Raw genomic sequence first — 21564 nt, 5'->3', positions numbered from 1 at the left:
ATAATGTGATAAAATGTTAATTAAAACATTTTTATTAATTTTCTTATTTATGGCTGATCAGAATATTACATCACTGAACTACTCAGATAGATAGATAGATAGATAGATAGATAGATAGATAGATAGATAGATAGATAGATACTTTATTGATCCCGGAGGAAATTCAAGCATCCAGTAGCAATAACAAACATTGAACATACATTGAACATACATGCAATATCAAAAAAACAGTAGAAATAAAAATATGGAATGCAATTCCCAGTGATCTTGATTGACTCAGAATCAGAACTCCTTCATTGCTTCTGCAAATGGGAATATCTGTGTGTTACAGCAGCCAAAGGACAGTTCAATTTAACAATAAACAATAACAATAGAACAGAACAAACTGTGTAATTTAAAGGTATGACATAGATTCCTATATACATAATATGTACAAGTGCCCTTCCCCCTTTCTGTGACATCACCCCCATGAAGTCATCATTTCACATTCAATTTCATTAATTTTATGATGAAAGTACAGAACAGAAATCAATACAACTTGAGCTGAGTTGTCCAAATTACCTGAATTCACCTGATTACAATATTGAAGTAAGTGTAACTTGATTACACTCTGTTAGTATTGGAATAATAACAAATAAAAACCAGAGAAATTAAATATCAATAATAAAAGTTACCTTTTTTTATCCTATTCACAATTGTTTATCTGGGTCAGTTCTATTATTATTTGTTTTCATTGTATTTCAGCCTCTTTTGACAAGACAGATTGAGAGATTACAGGCAACAGGATGCAGAAAGGGATACCAGGCTAAAACATAATCTTCATAAATGGGAGACCTACTCCACTAACTAAGCTAAACAGCAGTAGGGGAGGTGACTCTTTCATTATATAGCATAAATCATGCTAAAAAAAAGTCCCACCCTCACATTTTCTGGCCAATCCAGGTGGTGTGCGCCAAAAGGGGCGGTTTCCCGCGCGAAGTTACTGCATTTCCCTCCAAAACTTTTAGATGCCTATTTAAATGGCTGAGGATCATCAATCTGGTCCCAACAGCTCATCTCTGAGGACACACACACGGTAAGTAAACTGCTCTGTAAGAATCTGCTTTATGTGTACAGTTACCTGCTCAGTACAGGTGTATTCATGTCTGTGTGGGAGGTGTTCAGATCAGTTATTGCCTATGATCTCAGGTAATAAGCCCAAGTGTTGTTCCTTCATATATTGGCGAGCTCCAGGTAGTAAGGTGCACCAAACCTCCATTGTGATTATGGCCGTTTTTTCTCTGCCTTGTTTATAACATGAATAATGAACAGTTAATTAAATGTAGGTCATGTTCTCTAAACACGACGGTAGTTTTGTAAAATCGGCATGAAGCTTTTGTGAAATGTAAGTATTCTTTAGAACGTGATCTGGTTAGCTAGCATTTGCTGGTCAGTTCAAGTGAGTGGTTATGTTGTGTTAGCTAACGTTAGCTGACTTTAAAGTTGTTGGAGATGCACTGCACGGTTTGGGAAACACATTACCAACGACTCAGCTGCCTTTATTAACGGGTAAAGACACATGAACCGGGTACTGGCACTATAATGGGCTTATAAAAACGTCTGACTCATTTAATCGTCGTGTTTTCACAGACAGCTTTGCATGTTAGCTAATGTGTGTGTCTGTTGGAGAGTGTTAGCATGACGCCAATATCGTGCTAGCATCATTACAGCCGAATACTGTAACGATGCTAGCATTTTATGTAAATTCCACAGTTTACATAAAAGCAATACTAGCATCTAGCAATGCTAACAATACTAGCATCGTTACAGCCGGACATCAGAGTACAGCACAGTTAGCTTACAGGCTAGAGTGTTGTATTTAACACTGTCTCAGTATGCTAGTATGTCAGCATCTAGAAGGTCATATTGAGCAGCTAAAGTATTTTATACACACATTACCGATCTCAGGTAATAAGTCCAGGTGTTCCTTCATATCAAAGCGAGCTCCACATAGTAACTACCTTCGTGCGGTTAAAAGGGAGCCAGCCTCCCTATCGTGGTGAGATTTGTTTTTGCCTCAAATGTTTCTGAAATAACTCTGAACACGAAGCTGAAGACCTCTCATTTGACTGTTGAGTGTTGAGGCAAATTCGGCTCGAACATAATCCTTTAACTACATCCAATTAAATCCGTGATGGACTTCATGTTTTGCTAGGTGCACCAAACCTCCATTGTGATTTTGGCCGTTTTTTCTCTGCCGTGTTTATAACATGAATAATGAACAGTTAATTCAATGTAGGTCACGTTTTCTAAACACGTCGGTAGTGTCGGTAAAATCGGCGTGAAGCTTTTGTGAAATGTAAGTATTCTTTAGAACGCCATCTTGTTAACTAACATTTGCTGGTCAGTTCAAGTGAGTGGTTATGTTGTGTTAGCTAACGTTAGCTGACTTTAAAGTTGTTGGAGATGCACTGCACGGTTTGGGAAACACGTTACCAACGACTCAGCTGCCTTTATTAACGGGTAAAGACACATGAACCAGCTACTGGTACTATAATTATAATGGGCTTATAAAAACGTCAGACTCATTTAATCGTCATGTTTTTACAGACAGCTTTGCATGTTAGCTAATGTGTGTGTCTGTTGGAGAGTGTTAGCATGACGCCATTATCGTGCTGTGTAATGTTATCTTGTTAATACTAGCATCATTACAGCCGAATATCAGAGTACAGCACAATTATCTTACAGGCTCCATGTGTTGTGTTTAACACTGTCTCAGTATGTTAGTATATGAGCATCTAGAAGGTCATTTTGAGCAGCTTAAGTATTTTATACATCCAATATGCAATCTCATTGTAGTCTGCACCAAATGTATTCAGCGTGTTTGTTTCACTTCTGGTTTAATGTGTTATTTAAATCACTCACTGACTCCCTGTGTGTCAAAAGATAGCCTTTAAAATCATATTACTTGTATATAAAGCACTAATCGTTACTTGTGGTTTACCTTAACAAAAAAACCCCAACATATTTATTAAATCAGATTATAGTAGATTTTACAGTGCATAGTGATGTGAGACTCCTGAAGTGATGTTTGCTGGATGTGTCTGTAATCTGATTACATCTTCTTTTTCTCTGTTACAGTCATCATATTATATATATATATATATATATATATATATATATATATATATATATATATATATATATAGACACACACACACACGCATGTAGTGATCATGTCATACTAAAGTACTTTTCCTGCTCTCTCTAGGTGAACAGTGGGATGTGTCTTCAGCTTCAAGTGGAACAGCTCTGACCTGTATGGTGATCAGACCTGGAGAAGAGAGACACCCGGTCCAATAAGGTCAGTGCAATGGAGGTGCAAAAATTAAATGCAGAAAGTGTGAGATTTTTCACTTGCTGTTCATTAATACTCTAGGATCGGTAAATGATTCTAGAGGATAGTCGAGTCTCACTCACAGGTCGTTGAATACCGTCAGTTTTGGTTGGCAGAAGCCAGTACAGCGTCACTGGTGGGACACTAGTCTCTCTCCCTCTTTTTCTGTTTGTCTTGTTAGAATAAATAAATAAATGAATAAATAATATAAACTTTATGTCTGTTTAGAGCGGCAGCATTTATTTGATCTCATTTATGTATAATATAAATGATATAATCATATTTTATTCAACACGTATATCGACAATGTTCAGTGAGAAAAAAGTAGGATGTGATTAGCAAGCTCAGATTTAATTGTTGTTATTCTTATTATTCTTATTGTTGTCATTGTTTTTCTTATTATTATTTTCTTCTTCGTATTATTATTATGATTCTTATACTTAATCTTCTTCTCATAATTACTGTTGTTGTTATTATTATCATTCTTATTTTTATTATTATTATTATTATTATTATTATTATTATTATTATACTTCTTATTATTATTCTTTTTATTATTATTTTATTATTATTATTCTTTTTATTATTCTTTTATTATTCGTATTATTCTTATTCTTTTTATTATTCTTATTATTATCATTATTATCATTATTTCAAATCATGCATGGAAATGTACATTAAAAAAAATTGCTGCATTGAGAATCGGTTCGTAATCGAATCGAATCGTGAGGTGCCAAGAGATTCCCACCTCTAGTAGAAGTGCAGCGAATTGAGAGCTGCAACAACAGCAGAACTGAGCGGAGGTCACGAGGCCTCCAAGACAACGCGACTGTAGGGACAGAAGTTCAGAAGGTAACAGCAATCCAGTTGTTAGTGGTCTGCCAGGCAAACCTGGTGTTATTGTAATTTATAGTTTAACTTGACCAGACTTCAGCTATCTTCAATGGCAAATGCCCGAGTGCTGTCCATCAGAGCTGTAAGCAGTGGTTTCCATGAATGGCAGTAGTCAGGCCTTTGATCAGCCGCTGGTATTGGTAATAGCGTATCTTACGAGCCCTTGTGCGATCCCGCCAACTTACAGGTCCCTCATGTTCAGACACCTATGGTTGGTAGAAGCGTGCCCAAAGTGTGCGTTGTTTAGCTTGGGCCTCGGCCTGGCTAGGGACATGCTCAGGGCCACGGTAGAAGCTAGCCTGACGCCACTGTAACGGTTCGGGTCTCTGCCCTCATCTGTCCATGACGATTCCACTCGCGAGTTCAGTGCGTATGGTAATGCGATGCCTTTGCTTTAAGATAATGTTGAACCTCTGTAAGAAAACAAATTTAAAAAAAAATTGCAGGAATTCATTTTCTCTGCAAGTGTGTGCAACAGCATCCTGCTTGACAACACCAAGCAGAGATCATTAAAAAGCTGTTACAGGGCCCTCGGCCTCAATGCCCAGCAGGCCACTAATAAGGATCCGATTGTGCTGTAGTGACGTTTTTTTGTTTGGAAGCAGCTGTTGTGGTCATGTTCTTGGTAGAAGTGTAGCGAACTGCTAGCTACAAGCGGCTTGAGCGATTGTTAGTTTGTCTGTGTCCTTCTAATTGTATTGAAGGTTTCTTTTCAGTTCAGGTACATCTCCACTCGAGCGTCCAAATGTGTGTTCGGAGAGTGCTCGATCAGCCCTATGAAGCCTTGGAAGATGTTTTGCTAGAGAAACACTGTGGCATAAAGCTTTTCAGGCTATCAGTGTTAGCTAAACAATGTTGAGTGCAGTAAGCTAAGACAACCAGTTAACCACCGTAGAGTTCTAGACACGGAAGTTCAGTAACAGCAATCCAGTTGTTAGTTTGTCTGCTAGGCAAGCGGCCCTGCCTCAAAACCCACAGGGTATATGAAATGTATATGAAAATACAAGTCTTCTCACTGTTAACAACTGGACTCTCTGTGAGTCCTGTTAATAGCCCACAAAGTGCGTTATTTGACGACCTGAGAATGAGACTCAAAAATCAGCTGTCTTTCTACAGAATTGCTTTATGAGTATGCCGACATCAGGCAATGAATCAATTAATTAATAAGAGACCTCCATAATGGATGACACTGGCGTGTCTGACATTTCCTCTCGAAGGTCCCACCTTTCTGCTTTTAATGCTAGATAAATGAATCTATAATAATAGATAATGTTCAGCGATAATGATCAGCGAATATTTAATTTTGATTATATGAATCTGCAGAGTAATTAGAAACTAAAGCTGTTAGACAAAGTGCAGTGAAAGTATGAATAAAATAATAAAAAAATCAATTCATGCAAAATATTAAAAGTAATTAACATGTATATCTACACTGTTCAGCCGAAACATTAAAACAACTGACAAGTGAAGTGAGCATTGATCATCTTGTTACAATCAAATGTTCTGCTTGGAAACTTTGACTTCTGTCATTTCTGTGGAGCCTCTTTGACAAACACCACCCACCCAAACCCCGTTCAGACCAACTACACCCTGTCATGGCAGAGAACCCAAGGTGTCAAACTGGCCTCCTCATCCTCTAGATCCCACTTCAGTTGAGCATCCGTGGGATGCGCCAGAACCAAGTCCCATCCATGTTGGGGCCACCATGGATTGTTCTTGGCTCAGACTGCATTCAGTGGAAGCTCAGTTGGATTGGGATCTGGGGAATCTGGAAGCCAGGTTAACACTTTGAGTTCTTTCCCACTTTCCTCAGGTCATTTCTGAGCAGTTTTTGCAGCGTTGCAGGCGCGTTGTCCTGCTGGGGGGGCACTGCCATCAAGGAGTGCTGCTGCCATGAGGGGGTGTACTTGGTCTGCAGCTGTGTTTGGGTGACTGGTGTTTGTCAAAGAGACATCCGCATGAGTGCTAGGACTTGTGGTTTCACAGCCGAACATGGCATTGGAACACAATGATCAATGTTATTTATTTCACCTGTCACTAGTTCTAATGTTGTGGCTCTCAGTGTATACACATGTTGAATGCTTTTTACAAATACACTCAAAATCTCCACAAATAAACACAAAACTTGCACAAATACACTCAGAATCTCCACAAATAAACACAAAACTTGCACAAATACACTCAAAATCTCCACAAATAAACACAAAACTTGCACAAATACACTCAAAACCTCCATAAATAAACAATAAACTTCCACAAATACACTCAAAATCTCCACAAATAAACACAAAACTTGCACAAATACACTCAAAACCTCTATAAATAAACAATAAACTTGCACAAATACACTAAAAATCTCCACAAATAAACACAAAACTTGCACAAATACACTCAAAACCTCCATAAATAAACAATAAACTTCCACAAATACACTCAAAATCTCCACAAATAAACACAAAACTTGCACAAATACACTCAAAACCCCATAAATGAACAATAAACTTGCACAAATACACTCAAAATCTCCACAAATAAACACAAAACTTGCACAAATACACTCAAAACCTCCATAAATAAACAATAAACTTGCACAAATACACTCAAAATCTCCACAAATAAACACAAAACTTGCACAAATACACTCAAAACCTCCATGAATAAACAATAAACTTCCACAAATACACTCAAAATCTCCACAAATAAACACAAAACTTGCACAAATACGCTCAAAACCTCCATAAATAAACAATAAACTTCCACAAATACACTCAAAATCTCCACAAATAAACACAAAACTTGCACAAATACACTCAAAACCTCCATGAATAAAAAATAAACTTACACAAATACACTCAAAATCTCCACAAATAAACACAAAACTTGCACAAATACACTCAAAACCTCCACAAATAAACAATAAACTTCCACAAATACACTCAAAATCTCCACAAATAAACACAAAACTTGCACAAATACACTCAAAATCTCCACAAATAAACACAAAACTTGCACAAATACGCTCAAAACCTCCATAAATAAACAATAAACTTCCACAAATACACTCAAAATCTCCACAAATAAACACAAAACTTGCACAAATACACTCAAAACCTCCATGAATAAAAAATAAACTTCCACAAATACACTCAAAATCTCCACAAATAAACACAAAACTTGCACAAATACACTCAAAACCTCCATAAATAAACAATAAACTTCCACAAATACACTCAAAATCTCCACAAATAAACACAAAACTTGCACAAATACACTCAAAATCTCCACAAATAAACACAAAACTTGCACAAATACACTCAAAACCTCCATAAATAAACAATAAACTTCCACAAATACACTCAAAATCTCCACAAATAAACACAAAACTTGCACAAATACACTCAAAACCTCCATAAATGAACAATAAACATCCACAAATACACTCAAAATCTCCACAAATAAACACAAAACTTGCACAAATACACTCAGAATCTCCACAAATAAACACAAAACTTGCACAAATACACTCAAAATCTCCACAAATAAACATGAAACTTGCACAAATACACTCAAAACCTCCATAAATAAACAATAAACTTGCACAAATACACTCAAAATCTCCACAAATAAACACAAAACTTGCACAAATACACTCAAAACCTCCATAAATAAACAATAAACTTCCACAAATACACTCAAAATCTCCACAAATAAACACAAAACTTGCACAAATACACTCAAAACCCCATAAATGAACAATAAACTTGCACAAATACACTCAAAATATCCACAAATAAACACAAAACCTGCACAAATACACTCAAAACCTCCATAAATAAACAATAAACTTGCACAAATACACTCAAAATCTCCACAAATAAACACAAAACTTGCACAAATACACTCAAAACCTCCATGAATAAACAATAAACTTCCATAAATACACTCAAAATCTCCACAAATAAACACAAAACTTGCACATATACACTCAAAACCTTCATAAATAAACAATAAACTTGCACAAATACACTCAAAGTCTCCAAATAAACACAAAACTTGCACAAATACACTCAAAACCTCCATAAATAAACAATAAACTTCCACAAATACACTCAAAATCTCCACAAATAAACAAACTTCCACAAATACACTCAAAATCTCCCAAAAAGTCTAAAAAAGCTTAATCATAATGACACACAAAATAACCATAAATACTCAAAAAATACCACAGAACTTCACAAATTTACAAAATAAACACAAAACCTCCACAATGACACACATAACCCCCACAATGACACAGAAAACCACAACAAACCTCCACAAATTCATGAAAAAACCTCCACAAATCCACTCCAAACCTCCACAAATATACTCAGACCTCCACAAATTCACAAAAAAAAAACGCACAAATACGCACTAAACCTGCACAAAGAGACGTGAAACTGCCACTGCTCTTCTTTCTCATCTTGCAGGTGATGGACGGTTGACAGGACGAATCACCAAGACGAACAAGACAAGCCAAACAATGGAGATGAGCTGCCACAGGAGCCTGAAGGACAAGTGTGAGTATCTTTCACTTGTACTTTACAAGGGGGATCACACATGGCTGATATATCAGCAGAGTACTAATGGTTACTGTTCATTTCTCCAGAACGAGAGCAGTCAGGAGCTGAAAGTGTGGGCAGAGGAACAGGATGCTGAGGACGAGTTGGAGGACGGTTCCCTGAACTGAATCCTGAGATCCTATAATCAAGTTTTGTGGACTGACAGTGTGTATGGTTGGTGCTCGGCCCAGGAGAGGAGAGACAACTAAGGTCAGTGCAGTGGAGGTGCAGAAATTAAAGGCAGAAAGTGTGAGATTTATCCGTTACTGTTTATTAATACTCTAGGATCGGTAAATGATTCTAGAGGATAGTCGAGTCTCATTCACAGGTCGTTGAACAGTTTTGGTTGGCAGAAACCAGTACAGTGTCACTGTTGGGACACTAGTCTCTGTCCTTCTTTTTCTGTTTGTCTTTAAAAAAAAGATAATGATTAAAATGATATAAACAGTATATCTGTTTAGAGCGGCTGCTTGGTCTGCAGCTGTGTTTGGATGACTGGTATTTGTCAAAGAGACATCCTCATGAGTGCTAGGAGTCATGGTTTCACAGCCGAACATGGCACTGGAACACCATGATCAATGTTATTTATTTTACCTGTCATTGGTTCTAATCTTGTGGTGGATTGCTGTATGTACACATGAGTGAGTACAGTACGAGTATAATTATGGAGAATAGTTGAATCTTATTCACTGGTTGTTGGATACGGTTTAAAACAGTACAGCAAACCCAAAAAGGAAAGAGTACAACACTGCAACAAACCGAAAAGGAAAGTCTTCAGCAGTGTAGCAAACCCAAAAGTACAGCTGTACAGCAATGCAGCAAACCCAAAAGGAAAGCGTAAAACAGTGCAGCAATCCCCAAAGGAAAGTGTACGACAGTACACCAATGCAACAGACCAAAAAGGAACGCGTACAACAATGCAGTAAACCAAAAGGAAAGTGTAAAGTAGTGCAGCTAAGCCAAAAAACAAACTGCGGAGCACTGCACCAGACCCAAAAGGAAAGCGTACAACAGGCACAACACTGTAGCAAACCCAAAAGTAAAGTGTACAACAGGACAACAGTGCAGCAAACCCAGAAGGCAAACTGCAGAGCACTGCACCAAACCCAACAGGAAAGTGTAAAACAGTGCAGCAAACCCCAACAGGAAAGTGTAAGACAGTGCAGCAAACCCATTAGGCAAACTGCACAGCACAGCATCAAACCCAACAGGAAAGTGTAAAACAGTGCAGCAAACCCAACAGGAAAGTGTAAGACACTGCAGCAATCCCAGAAGGCACACTGTACAACACTGCAGCAGACCCCAAAGGAAAGTCTAAGACAGTGCTGGAAACCCCAACAGGAAAGTGTAAGACAGTGCAGCAAACCCAGAAGGCAAACTGCATAGCACCGTATCAAACCCAACAGGAAAGTGTAAAACAGTGCAGGAAACCCCAACAGGAAAGTGTAAAATAGTGCGGCAAATCCCAACAGGAAAGTGTAAAACATTGCAGCAAACCCAGAAGGCAAACTGCACAGCTCCGCACCAAACCCAACAGGAAAGTGTAAAGCAGTGCAGCAAACCCAGGAGGCAAACTGCACAACACTGCAGCGGACCCCAAAGGAAAGTGTAAAACAGTGCAGAAAATCCCAACAGGAAAGTATAAGACACTGCAGCAATCCCAGAAGGCGCACTGCAGCAAACCCAACAGGAAAGCGTACAACAGGACAACAGTGCAGCAAACCCAAAAGAAGAGTGTAAAGTAGTGCAGCAAACCCAAAAGGAAAGTGTAAGTTTCAGATCAAGTACCTCCCTGTCAAACTCGCTTCCTCATTCTCCAGATTCCAATCCAGTTGGGCATCTATGGGATGCGCCAGAACCAACTTCCATCCATGTTGGTGGCCCCCATGGATTGTTCTTGGCTCAGACTGCATCCAGTGGAAGCTCAGTTGGATTGAGATCTGGGGAATCTGGAGGCCAGGTTGACGCCTTGAGCTCTTTCCCATATTCCTCAGGTGGTTCCCGAGCAGTTTTTGCAGTGTTGCAGGCGCAACACTGCTGCAGACCCAAAACGTGTAAAACAGTGCAGCAAACCCCAACAGGAAAGTGTAAAACAGTGCAGTAAACCCAGGAGGAAAACTGCACAACACTGCAGCAGACCCAACAGGAAAGTGTAAAACAGTGCAGCAGACCCAAAAGGAAAGTATAAAACAGTGCAGCAAACCCAGGAGGCAAACTGCACAGCACCGCATCAAACCCAACAGGAAAGTGTAAAACAGTGCAGCAAACCCAGAAGGCAAACTGCAAAACACTGCAGCAGACCCAAACGGAAAGTGTAAAACAGTGCAGCAAACCCAACAGGAAAGTGTAAAACAGTGCAGCAAACCCAGGAGGCAAACTGCACAACACTGCAGCAGACCCCAAAGGAAAGTGTAAAATAGTGCAGAAAATCCCAACAGGAAAGTGTAAGACAGTGCAGCAAACCCAGAAGGCAAACTGCATAGCACCGTATCAAACCCAACAGGAAAGTGTAAAACAGTGCAGGAAACCTCAACAGGACAGTGTAAAATAGTGCAGCAAATCCCAACAGGAAAGTGTAAAACAGTGCAGCAAACCCAGGAAGCAAACTGCACAACACTGCAGCAAACCCCAAAGGAAAGTGTAAAACAGTGCAGGAAACCCCAACAGGAAAGTGTAAAATAGTGCAGCAAATCCCAACAGGAAAGTGTAAAACATTGCAGCAAACCCAGAAGCAAACTGCACAGCACCGCACCAAACCCAACAGGAAAGTGTAAAACAGTGCAGCAAACCCAGGAGGCAAACTGCACAACACTGTAGCGGACCCCAAAGGAAAGTGTAGAACAGTGCAGAAAATCCCAACAGGAAAGCGTACGACAGGACAACAGTGCAGCAAACCCAAAAGAAGAGTGTAAAGTAGTGCAGCAAACCCAAAAGGAAAGTGTAAGTTTCAGATCAAGTACCTCCCTGTCAAACGCGCTTCCTCATTCTCCAGATTCCAATCCAGTTGAGCATCTATGGGATGCGCCAGAACCAACTTCCATCCATGTTGGTGGCCCCCATGGATTGTTCTTGGCTCAGACTGCATCCAGTGGAAGCTCAGTTGGATTGAGATCTGGTTTGAGATTGGGATCACCGCATCAAACCCAACAGGAAAGTGTAAGACAGTGCAGCAAACCCAGAGGGGAAACTGCACAGCACCGCATCAAACCCCAACTGGAAAGTGTAAAACAGTGCAGCAAACCCAACAGGAAAGTGTAAAACAGTGCAGCAAATCCCAACAGGAAACTGTAAAACATTGCAGCAAACCCAGAAGGCAAACTGCATAGCACCGCACCAAACCCAACAGGAAAGTGTAAAACAGTGCAGCAAACCCAGGAGGCAAACTGCACAACACTGCAGCAGACCCCAAAGGAAAGTGTAAAATAGTGCAGAAAATCCCAACAGGAAAGTGTAAGACACTGCAGCAATCCCAGAAGGCACACTGTACAACACTGCAGCAGACCCCAAAGGAAAGTGTAAAACAGTGCAGGAAACCCCAACAGGAAAGTGTAAAACAGTGCAGCAAACCCAGGAGGCAAACTGCACAACACTGCAGCGGACCCCAAAGGAAAGTGTAGAACAGTGCAGAAAATCCCAACAGGAAAGTATAAGACACTGCAGCAAACCCAACAGGAAAGCGTACAACAGGACAACAATGCAGCAAACCCAAAAGAAGAGTGTAAAGTAGTGCAGCAAACCCAAAAGGAAAGTGTAAGTTTCAGATCAAGTACCTCCCTGTCAAACTCGCTTCCTCATTCTCCAGATTCCAATCCAGTTGAGCATCTATGGGATGTGCCAGAACCAACTTCCATCCATGTTGGTGGCCCCCATGGATTGTTCTTGGCTCAGACTGCATCCAGTGGAAGCTCAGTTGGATTGAGATCTGGTTTGAGATTGAGATCACCGCATCAAACCCAACAGGAAAGTGTAAAACAGTGCAGGAAACCCCAACAGGAAAGTGTAAGACAGTGCAGCAAACCCTGAGGGGAAACTGCACAGCATCGCATCAAACCCCAACTGGAAAGTGTAAAACAGTGCAGCAAACCCAACAGGAAAGTGTAAAACAGTGCAGCAAATCCCAACAGGAAAGTGTAAAACATTGCAGCAAACCCAGAAGGCAAACTGCACAGCACTGCACCAAACTCAACAGGAAAGTGTAAAACAGTGCAGCAAACCCAAAGGGCAAACTGCACAGCACCGCACCAAACCCAACAGGAAAGTGTAAAACAGTGCAGCAAACCCAAAGGGCAAACTGCACAACTCTGCAGCAGACCCAAAAGGAAAGCGTACAACAGGACAACAGTGTAACAAACCCAAAAGGAAAGTGTAAAACAGTGCAGCAAACCCAGAAGGCAAACTGCACAACACTGCAGCAGACCCAAAAGGAAAGTGTAAAACAGTGCAGCAAACCCCAACAGGAAAGTGTAAGACTGTGCAGCAAACCCAGAGGGGAAACTGCACAGCACCGCATCAAACCCAACAGGAAAGTGTAAAACAGTGCAGGAAACCCCAACAGGAAAGTGTAAGACAATTCAGCAAACCCAGAAGACAAACTGCACAGCTCCGCACCAAACCTAACAGGAAAGGGTTAAACAGTGCAGCAAACCCCAACAGGAAAGTCTAACACAGAGCAGCAAACCCCAACAGGAAAGTGTAAAACAGTGCAGCAAACCCAACAGGAAAGTGTAAAAGAGTGCAGCAAATCCCAACAGGAAAGTGTAAAACATTGCAGCAAACCCAGAAGGCAAACTGCACAGCACCGCACCAAACCCCACAGGAAATTGTAAAACAGTGCAGCAAACCCAAAGGGCAAACTGCACAACACTGCAGCAGACCCAAAAGGAAAGCGTACAACAGGACAACAGTGCAACAAACCCAAAAGGAAAGTGTAAAACAGTGCAGCAAACCCAGAAGGCAAACTGCACAACACTGCAGCAGACCCAAAAGGAAAGTGTAAAACAGTGCAGCAAACCCCAACAGGAAAGTGTAAGACAGTGCAGCAAACCCAGAAGGCAAACTGCACAACACTGCAGCAGACCCAAAAGGACCCAAAAGTAAAACAGTGCAGTAATCCCCAAAAGGAAAGTGTAAAACAGTGCAGCAAACCCAGAAGGCAAACTGCACAACACTGCAGCAAACCAAAAAGGAAAGTGTACAACAGGACAACAGTGCAACAAACCAAAAGGAAAGTGTAAAACAGTGCAGCCGACCCAAAAGGTAAACTGTACACCAGTGCAACAAACCTAAAAGGAAAGTGTAAAACAGTCCAGCTGACCCAGAAGGCAAACTGTCAACCAGTGCAACAGACCCAAAAGGAAAGTGTAGTACAGTGCACCAATGCAACAAACCCAAAAGGAAAAGGAAACAGTACAGCCGACCCAAAAGGAAGGCATAAAACAGTGCAGCTGAGCCAAAAGGCAGACTGTACATCAGTGGAACAAACCCAAAAGGAAAGTGTACCACAGTACACCAGTGCAACAAACTCAAAGGGTTGCAGGCGCATTGTCATGCTGGGGGGGCACTGCCATCAAGGAGTGCTGCTACCATGAAGGGGGTATTACTTGGTGTGCAGCTGTGTTTGGGTGACTGGTGATGGTCAAAGAGACATCCACATAAATGTTAGGACTCACGGTTCCACAGCCAAACATGGCGTTGGAACAAAATGATAAAAGTTATTTATTTCACCTGTCATTGGATTTAAGCTTGTAGGGGATCGCTGTATGTACACGTTAAATATTTTATAGATGAGATCAGTAAGAGATCACAATCAGAATCAAAAATTCCTCTATCAGTCCCACAAGTGGGAAATTTTTTATTAATTATATGAATATGTAAAGTAACTATTAACTAAATACTGTTGTAAAATATAAGCTGTTAAATAATCTGCAGAGAAAATATTAATTTTAAATCAGTTTAAAGTTGTGAAAAGAGGAATACTCAAGAACAGTATGTGTACCTCAAAACTGAAGTCAAGTACACTACTTAAATGAACGTACAAAGTAACTTTACACCAATGTAAATGTTCAAATTTACTTCCCATTAATTTAAATCAAAACTCAATTTAAACAAATTATGAGAAGTGACTTCAGGTTCAATACAACTGAGGTAGGGACTCAAACCTCCACAAGGAGACTCAAAACGCATCAAAAATAGACCCAGGTCTCTTTGTGGAGGACAAACAACTATCACAAAAACAACACTTCAACAAACAAACAAAACCTCTTAAAACAGTACAAACGTCAACAAACCACAAAACCTCTTCAAACAATAAAAACCTCCACAAACAAACAAAACCTCTAAAAACACACAAAACCTCCACAAACAATAAAAATCTCCACAAACACACAAAACCTCTTCAAACAATAAAAACCTCCACAAACAAACAAAACCTCTAAAAACACACAAAACCTCCACAAACAATAAAAATCTCCACAAACACACAAAACCTCCTCAAACACAAAACCTCTACAAACAATAAAAACCTCCACAAATAAACAAAACCTCTAAAAACAAACACAAAACCTCAAAAAACACACAAAACCTCTACAAACACAAAAAACTCCATAAACAAACAAACACACTTAAAAGACACAAAACCTCAACAAACAATAAAAAACTCCACAAATAAACAAAACCTCTAAAAACAAATACACAAAACCTCTAAAAACACACAAAACCTCTACACACAAAAAAACTCCTTAAACAAACTAACACACTTAAAAAGACACAAAACCTCCACAAACAAACACTAAACCCCCACAAACACTAAACCTCTAAAAACTATCAAAACCTCTAAAAACAAACACAAAACCTCCGCTGACAACAAACACAAACAAGCAAAACCTCATGAAACACACAAAACCTGTAAAAACACACAAAACCTCTACACACAAAAAAACTCAATAAACAAACTAACACACTTAAAAACACACAAAACCTCCACAAAGAAACACTAAACCTCCACAAACGCTAAACTTCTAAAAACTATCAAAACCTCTACACAAAACCTCTACACACAAAAAGCTCCATAAACAAACTAACACACTTAAAAAGACACTAAACCTCCACAAAGAAACACTAAACCTCCACAAACGCTAAACTTCTAAAAACTATCAAAACCTCTAAAAACAAACACAAAACCTCCACAGACAACAAAAACAAACACAAACAAGCAAAACCTCATAAAACACACAAAACCTCTAAAAACACACAAAACTTCTACACACAAAAAACTCTATAAACAAACACACTTAAAAAGACACAAAACCTCCACAAACAAACACTAAACCTCCACAAAGAAACATTAAACCTCCACAAACACTAAACCTCTAAAAACAAACACAAAACCTCCGCAGACAACAAACACAAACAAGCAAAACCTCATAAAACACACAAAACCTCTAAAAACACACAAAACCTCTACACACAAAAAACTCCATAAACAAACTAACACACTTAAAAAGACACAAAACCTCCACAAACACTAAACCTCCACAAAGAAACACTAAACCTCCACAAACACAAAACCTCTAAAAACAAACACAAACAAGCAAAACCTCATAAAACACACAAAACCTCCAAAAACACACAAAACCTCCAAAAACAAACATAAAAAGACATAAAACTTACACAAACAAACACAAAACCTCCACAAAGAGACATCAAACTACCACTGCTCCTCTTTATCTTCCTGCAGGTGATGGATGAGCAGCCGAGACGAACAAGATGAGCCAAACCCTGGAGACGAGCCGCCACAGGAGCCTGAAGCAGCAGGAAAACTGAGTATCTGAGCGTCTGTCTTCTGATGACAACTCCTTCAGGTCATGCAGTTGTTTGATGACTGTGGTTTCACCTGCTCTGTAAGCACTGTTGTCTTTACTGGCCAGTTAAGTAATGAAGCCTTTTTTTTATTTTTTTTAATTACACTCTGTTGTGGCATTAATCCTGCTCATCCCTGATTTTTAAATGACATTTAAAAGTGAAACTCTCGCCAAAAAGCAACCAAGGCTTTATTTGTGATTGAATACGAGTCAAACCTTCGTGTAAATCCATACTTAACAACGAAAGAGGCACTTTTAAGATTTACCATAGTTTCGGTTTCAGGCAAGCTAATTTTCAAAGGAGTGCTCGGGGCACTGGCACGCTAGCATCAAAATTGCTATTTTTAAAACACTAAGAAGGCTCGACACAACATGAAACTTTGCTTGAAGTACCACCAGAGTCTCTGCACTTGAACACGAGCATTGACAACATTGTTTGTGTATGCAGAGTTTACTAAAAAGAAGGTTTTTCAACTATTTACTGTAGGAGCTGGATCTCCAGCGCGTCACGGCAGACAACAGGTAGAAGAGTAATGGTGGACCGCTTCTCAAGCCTGCCTGTTAGGTCGCACTCGGGGATCGATGCATGTTATGCTATTTTTGGAATTATTAGAGCATGCCTGGGATTTATAGTTATTTATTTGTTAGTGTAGTTTTAACTTATTTTTGCAAGTAAATATAGATATGCCTATAGGAAAAATCTGTACAAAAAATGAAGGGTAGTGAAGCAAATTGCTTCTTTTCTGATTATTTGCTGAAAGGTGTGAAAAAAGGAAACCAAAATCTAAGATTCAAGTTCCAAATTTGTGTACCACCTCCAGTTGTGAGCGTTAAGACTGGCAATTGTTGCTAGTCCTAGTAATTGTTGCCATGGAGGTGTTAGAGCAAGGGTGCTGTCTTGTGATCAAGGATGAAGTCAAACAACTGTAAAGAAACGTCACAAAAGTGAATGATTTGTGCGGTGACACAACCCGACACATCTTATTGTCATTACCTCAGCGGTAACTGGGAACAAAGGCCTGTTGCACAAAGCGTGACATCGTTGAAGCTTCTGGCCTGAGACTGATGAGGAAGCAGCAGCAGGGTTGTTGCTGGGGGGTCTGGAGGTTTTCCTGAGATCACTTGATGCAGCTTTCTCGAGGGATCTGACAGTAACGGACCACTATGCAAGCTCCCAGAACTCTATAGCTTTGGGGAGAATCATCTGATACAATTCTCTCATGCAAACTTATTAACTCTTGAATATTTCCTGCTTTCATTTCTCCTCTGTGACCGTAAACTGAATATCTTTGGGTTTGGGACAAAACAAGACATTTTAAAATTACAACTATCATTATTACCATGATCATTACTTTACTGCTATCTCTATGCAGTGGTGGTGTAGAGACCCAGAGAAGCAGAGGGAGCTCTGCAGGGAGGCCAAACAGCCCGACTTTTTATTTTTTCTTGTTCACTTTTCATTATTAATATTTTTGTCACCGGCTTTGGGTCACAGAAGCAGGTGACCCACCACACACAGAGACAAACACACTGAGGTTCACTTTGCTCACAAGTTTTTAATGTAAATCTAACTTGAACTAATTTGTACAACCAGCGTTAATATCTTTATGCACCTGTGGTATTGATCTCATCCTGAAGCTCCAACGGTTGTAGATTTTCTTCCCACAAGCACAGAAATAATGTGTTTTTCTTTATCAGACGACTGTACTGCACACCAAACACATAAATATTCTAATATAACTCTTTTAATGAATGCATCAGCTCTCGTCGGTTCATTTAGCTTCAGCTTACACTTTGGAGTTTGTAAAGAAACAATACAAAAAAAAAATTCAAACTGTACAGAATCTTAGAAAAAACACTGATGATGAACAAAGTCGGAACATTTGTACAAGGAGGGATCTGACTATTAGCTAAATCAACAAAGTTACAGTACATTTTTTGATAGGTGCTCATACCAGTGTTAGTATGAACCTAGCAGTACGATGTCTTAAAAGTGAACCTGCTGGCATGCATCCGGTTCTGAGATTAACTGGTAAGCCAGTAAAAAGCTTTCCTCTGTAAGTTCGTTAGAAGTTCTGTAGTTCAGCTGGGTAGACAAAGTTGCTCCTGAAGAGTTTATAGGCCAGGAGCTGTCCTCCAAATATCATCATCACCAGGCCTGAACCTGCAGAGAGACAGATTAAATAAACAAGAGAGAGATTAGCTGAATTAAGGTTTGGAGGGCCAGCAGCTGTCCTTAAAAAGCCTGAAGGGGATGAAGGGAGTGAGTTATAATCAATCTGGAGACAGAGAAAAGGTAATAAGAAAGTAGGCGATCTTACCCAGAGCAATCCACCAGTGCTCAGCTGAGGGGAAGTCTGACATCACTGCAGAAACATGAAAACTGTCAAATGAAAAACTGCCTGTACAGAAGAAATACTGCACGCATTTATTATCAAAAGATTCAAGTTTAGGCTAAATTATGAAGAAAAGTAGACAGAGACTGACAGCGCCTGCACGTCTCTGGACTAGATCCCCATGTTGTGTAACAATCCCTTCAATCCCATCAGCTGTTCCGCCGTATTGATCCACTTTCTGTGTCTGTGTTTACCTGCCACAGTCATGGCGATGTGCAGCAGCGTGACAGTGATGGCGTAGTCCCAAACCCACTCCTCCACGATCCAGGCGAACACCAGCCCGCCCAGAAGATAGGTCACTTCTGTGGAAATCACACCAACTGGAGGGACAGAGGAAGAAAAAATGACACCTGTTATTCTGCCTCATCTTTCTCTACAACGCTTTAGGATCACGATTCTGCTTTAGCATCACACCTTAGCATGCAGTGTAGCAGAAAGAAATACAGGAGTCATGAAATTGTCCTGACTCGAATGTTGTAATTGAGGATTTATATATTTATTCTGACCTTCAGCATGAGAATATATAAAATGCCATTTTTCAGTCTTTTTCTCAGGATGGTGATGAAGGTTGATTGAGCCTTTGCTATATAAGGGGCACTTTGTAACAGTTTGTAGAAATTTACACGTATTATTCACTTTTTTATTGACCACATTTGAGGGAATGGTATCGTGAAATGTAAAATGAAATCTTCCCTGTCTCTCTCAGTTGTTTTTAAAAGCCTGTGGTCGATTTGTTGAAGCCATTTAACGCCTCTGGACTGTCAAGTGTTTATTATTATCAATTAAATGTATAACACATACACAACTCCTTTAACACATAAGGCCTTTAGCTTGATATTGTAGAACCACTGGTATATATAGAGTGTTTGTCCTCGACTGAACCGCGTCATGTTTCCATACAAGAACATGTTTTCTTTTGATTGTAGCAGGATTATGTTGTTATATCTTTTCTGCTCGCCTCAGCACAAACTGTTCTGTGTGAGAAATAGAAATAGATAAAACTAGTTCAGCAGTTTCTTATCATTCACCTTCCTCTCTCTGTGCTTCAGCATATTTATTTTCATTCCTTTTGTGAGGGTGAAACTCAGCGTATGTTTTTAAGAAGAAAATCTTTGAAGGCAGTCACTGGATTTTTCATTTCTCAGTACCTCTCTCTGCTCCGCTCACAGACTTTTGCTTTTTCTGGTTTGGTGTGATTTATTTACATTGTTTTGATTTCATGATTTCAACTCCAGTCCATCTCTTTTCATTGTAATTCTACTTGTACAAGCATTTGATTAGCTTGTTAAGGAAGAAAGGTTCCATATATATAGTTGTTTTTGTTATTATTGTTGGGTTTTGTTGTTGTTATTGTTCTTACATTATTGTTGTTCTTCTTATTAGGGTTCTAACCCAGAAGGGGTAGAACCCTTCTCAAATTGTGCCGGTTTAATAGTTTTATGTGTTGTCTGCCGCTTGAGCTCAAATTCCTGTGAGCTGGAATGGGCCATAAACTTGAAACTTGGCCCAATGATTAGAAATAATGTGTATCAACTTTTATTAAAACATGAGCCCAGTCAGCCAGATGGTGGCGGTGTTACTAAGGCTTGAAAATGTGTTTTTGGAAGGCCACGCCCCTCACACTAAGTCTGATTGACTTGAAATTTGACACATAAGTTCAGCTCCATGTGCTTTACAAAAAAGCCTCTTGGACCATGAAGCCCCGCCCACCTAGATTTTTTGCTAATTTGCATAATGTGTATTTTGCAATGGGCGGGGCTTAGAAATGATTGGCCATAATTCCCACACCCGTTGCCCTATCATCACAAAACTTGGAGGGTAGGTTCACAACTGTACTGGGAATCTGCCTACCAAAGCATGTTGAGCTCATCCTATAGGGGGCGCTATAAACGCTACACATGCGTAGCTCAAAGACCATTGGACGGAATTTCACCAAATTATATATGGTATGCATGCTCTCGGGGTAAGTATTCACTAATATCTCGAGTGTCATGTTGATAGGAGAAAGTTGCTGTGGCCTATTTGTCATTAACCATCATTGTTTGCGTTTTATTAATTTATGGCGAGCTGGAAGGACCCACAGACACGAAACTTGGTACGTTGAGTATAAATGACATCCAAATGCTGCTCCAAAAATTTGATTCCAATCCGTCACATTGGGGCACTATAACATAGAGTGTGAACTTCGAAAGGCTTTCCCCGCAAAGCCATAAGTGCTATTGACTTGAAATTTTTCATACACATCCTCCTGATAGTCCACTACAAAAAAGCCTCCTGCACCACAAAAGCCACTATTACAGATTTTTTGCCAATTTGCATAACTTTAAAAACAGTAAAATGAATAGAACCTTTGAAAGATTGACTCTGTCAACACCAAACTTGCTATACAGCTTCGGGGGATGAAAAGACATATTTCTACTATAAATGGTTGGTCAAAA

General features: G+C 39.7%; 1 protein-coding gene and 1 long non-coding RNA gene across 18 annotated transcripts in view; one reads left to right on the top strand and one right to left on the bottom strand.

The window, feature by feature from the left end:
- Window positions 1-573: 573 nt before the first annotated feature.
- Window positions 574-20705, top strand: LOC119012228. Of its 2 annotated transcripts, XR_005072405.1 has the most exons (7): window positions 574-588; window positions 943-1075; window positions 3251-3343; window positions 8740-8829; window positions 8919-9081; window positions 16607-16769; window positions 19330-20705. It is a non-coding gene; the product is annotated as an uncharacterized LOC119012228 (long non-coding RNA). The 2 variants fall into 2 exon arrangements; XR_005072404.1 differs by lacking the exon at window positions 574-588 and having other exon boundaries at window positions 819-1075.
- The window catches only part of tmem244 (transmembrane protein 244), a 73279-nt gene continuing 68536 nt past the window's right edge, over window positions 16822-21564 (bottom strand). For 14 of the 16 annotated variants that reach the window (XM_037085841.1, XM_037085844.1, XM_037085845.1 and 11 more), the window contains 3 exons: window positions 19321-19446; window positions 19052-19096; window positions 16822-18894 (listed from right to left, as the gene is read on the bottom strand). In XM_037085841.1, coding sequence (XP_036941736.1) covers window positions 18797-18894; window positions 19052-19096; window positions 19321-19446 — 269 coding nt within the window. In that variant the 3' untranslated portion in view covers window positions 16822-18796. Of the gene's footprint in view, window positions 19447-21564 lie in introns of all 16 variants that reach the window. The other 2 variants (XM_037085836.1, XR_005072403.1) reach the window with 2 other exon arrangements.

This window comes from Acanthopagrus latus, chromosome 22 (genome assembly GCF_904848185.1).
Source record: "Acanthopagrus latus isolate v.2019 chromosome 22, fAcaLat1.1, whole genome shotgun sequence".
In the NCBI taxonomy this organism is placed as follows: Eukaryota; Metazoa; Chordata; class Actinopteri; order Spariformes; family Sparidae; genus Acanthopagrus; species Acanthopagrus latus.
This window is presented reverse-complemented; position numbering and strand designations above follow the sequence as displayed.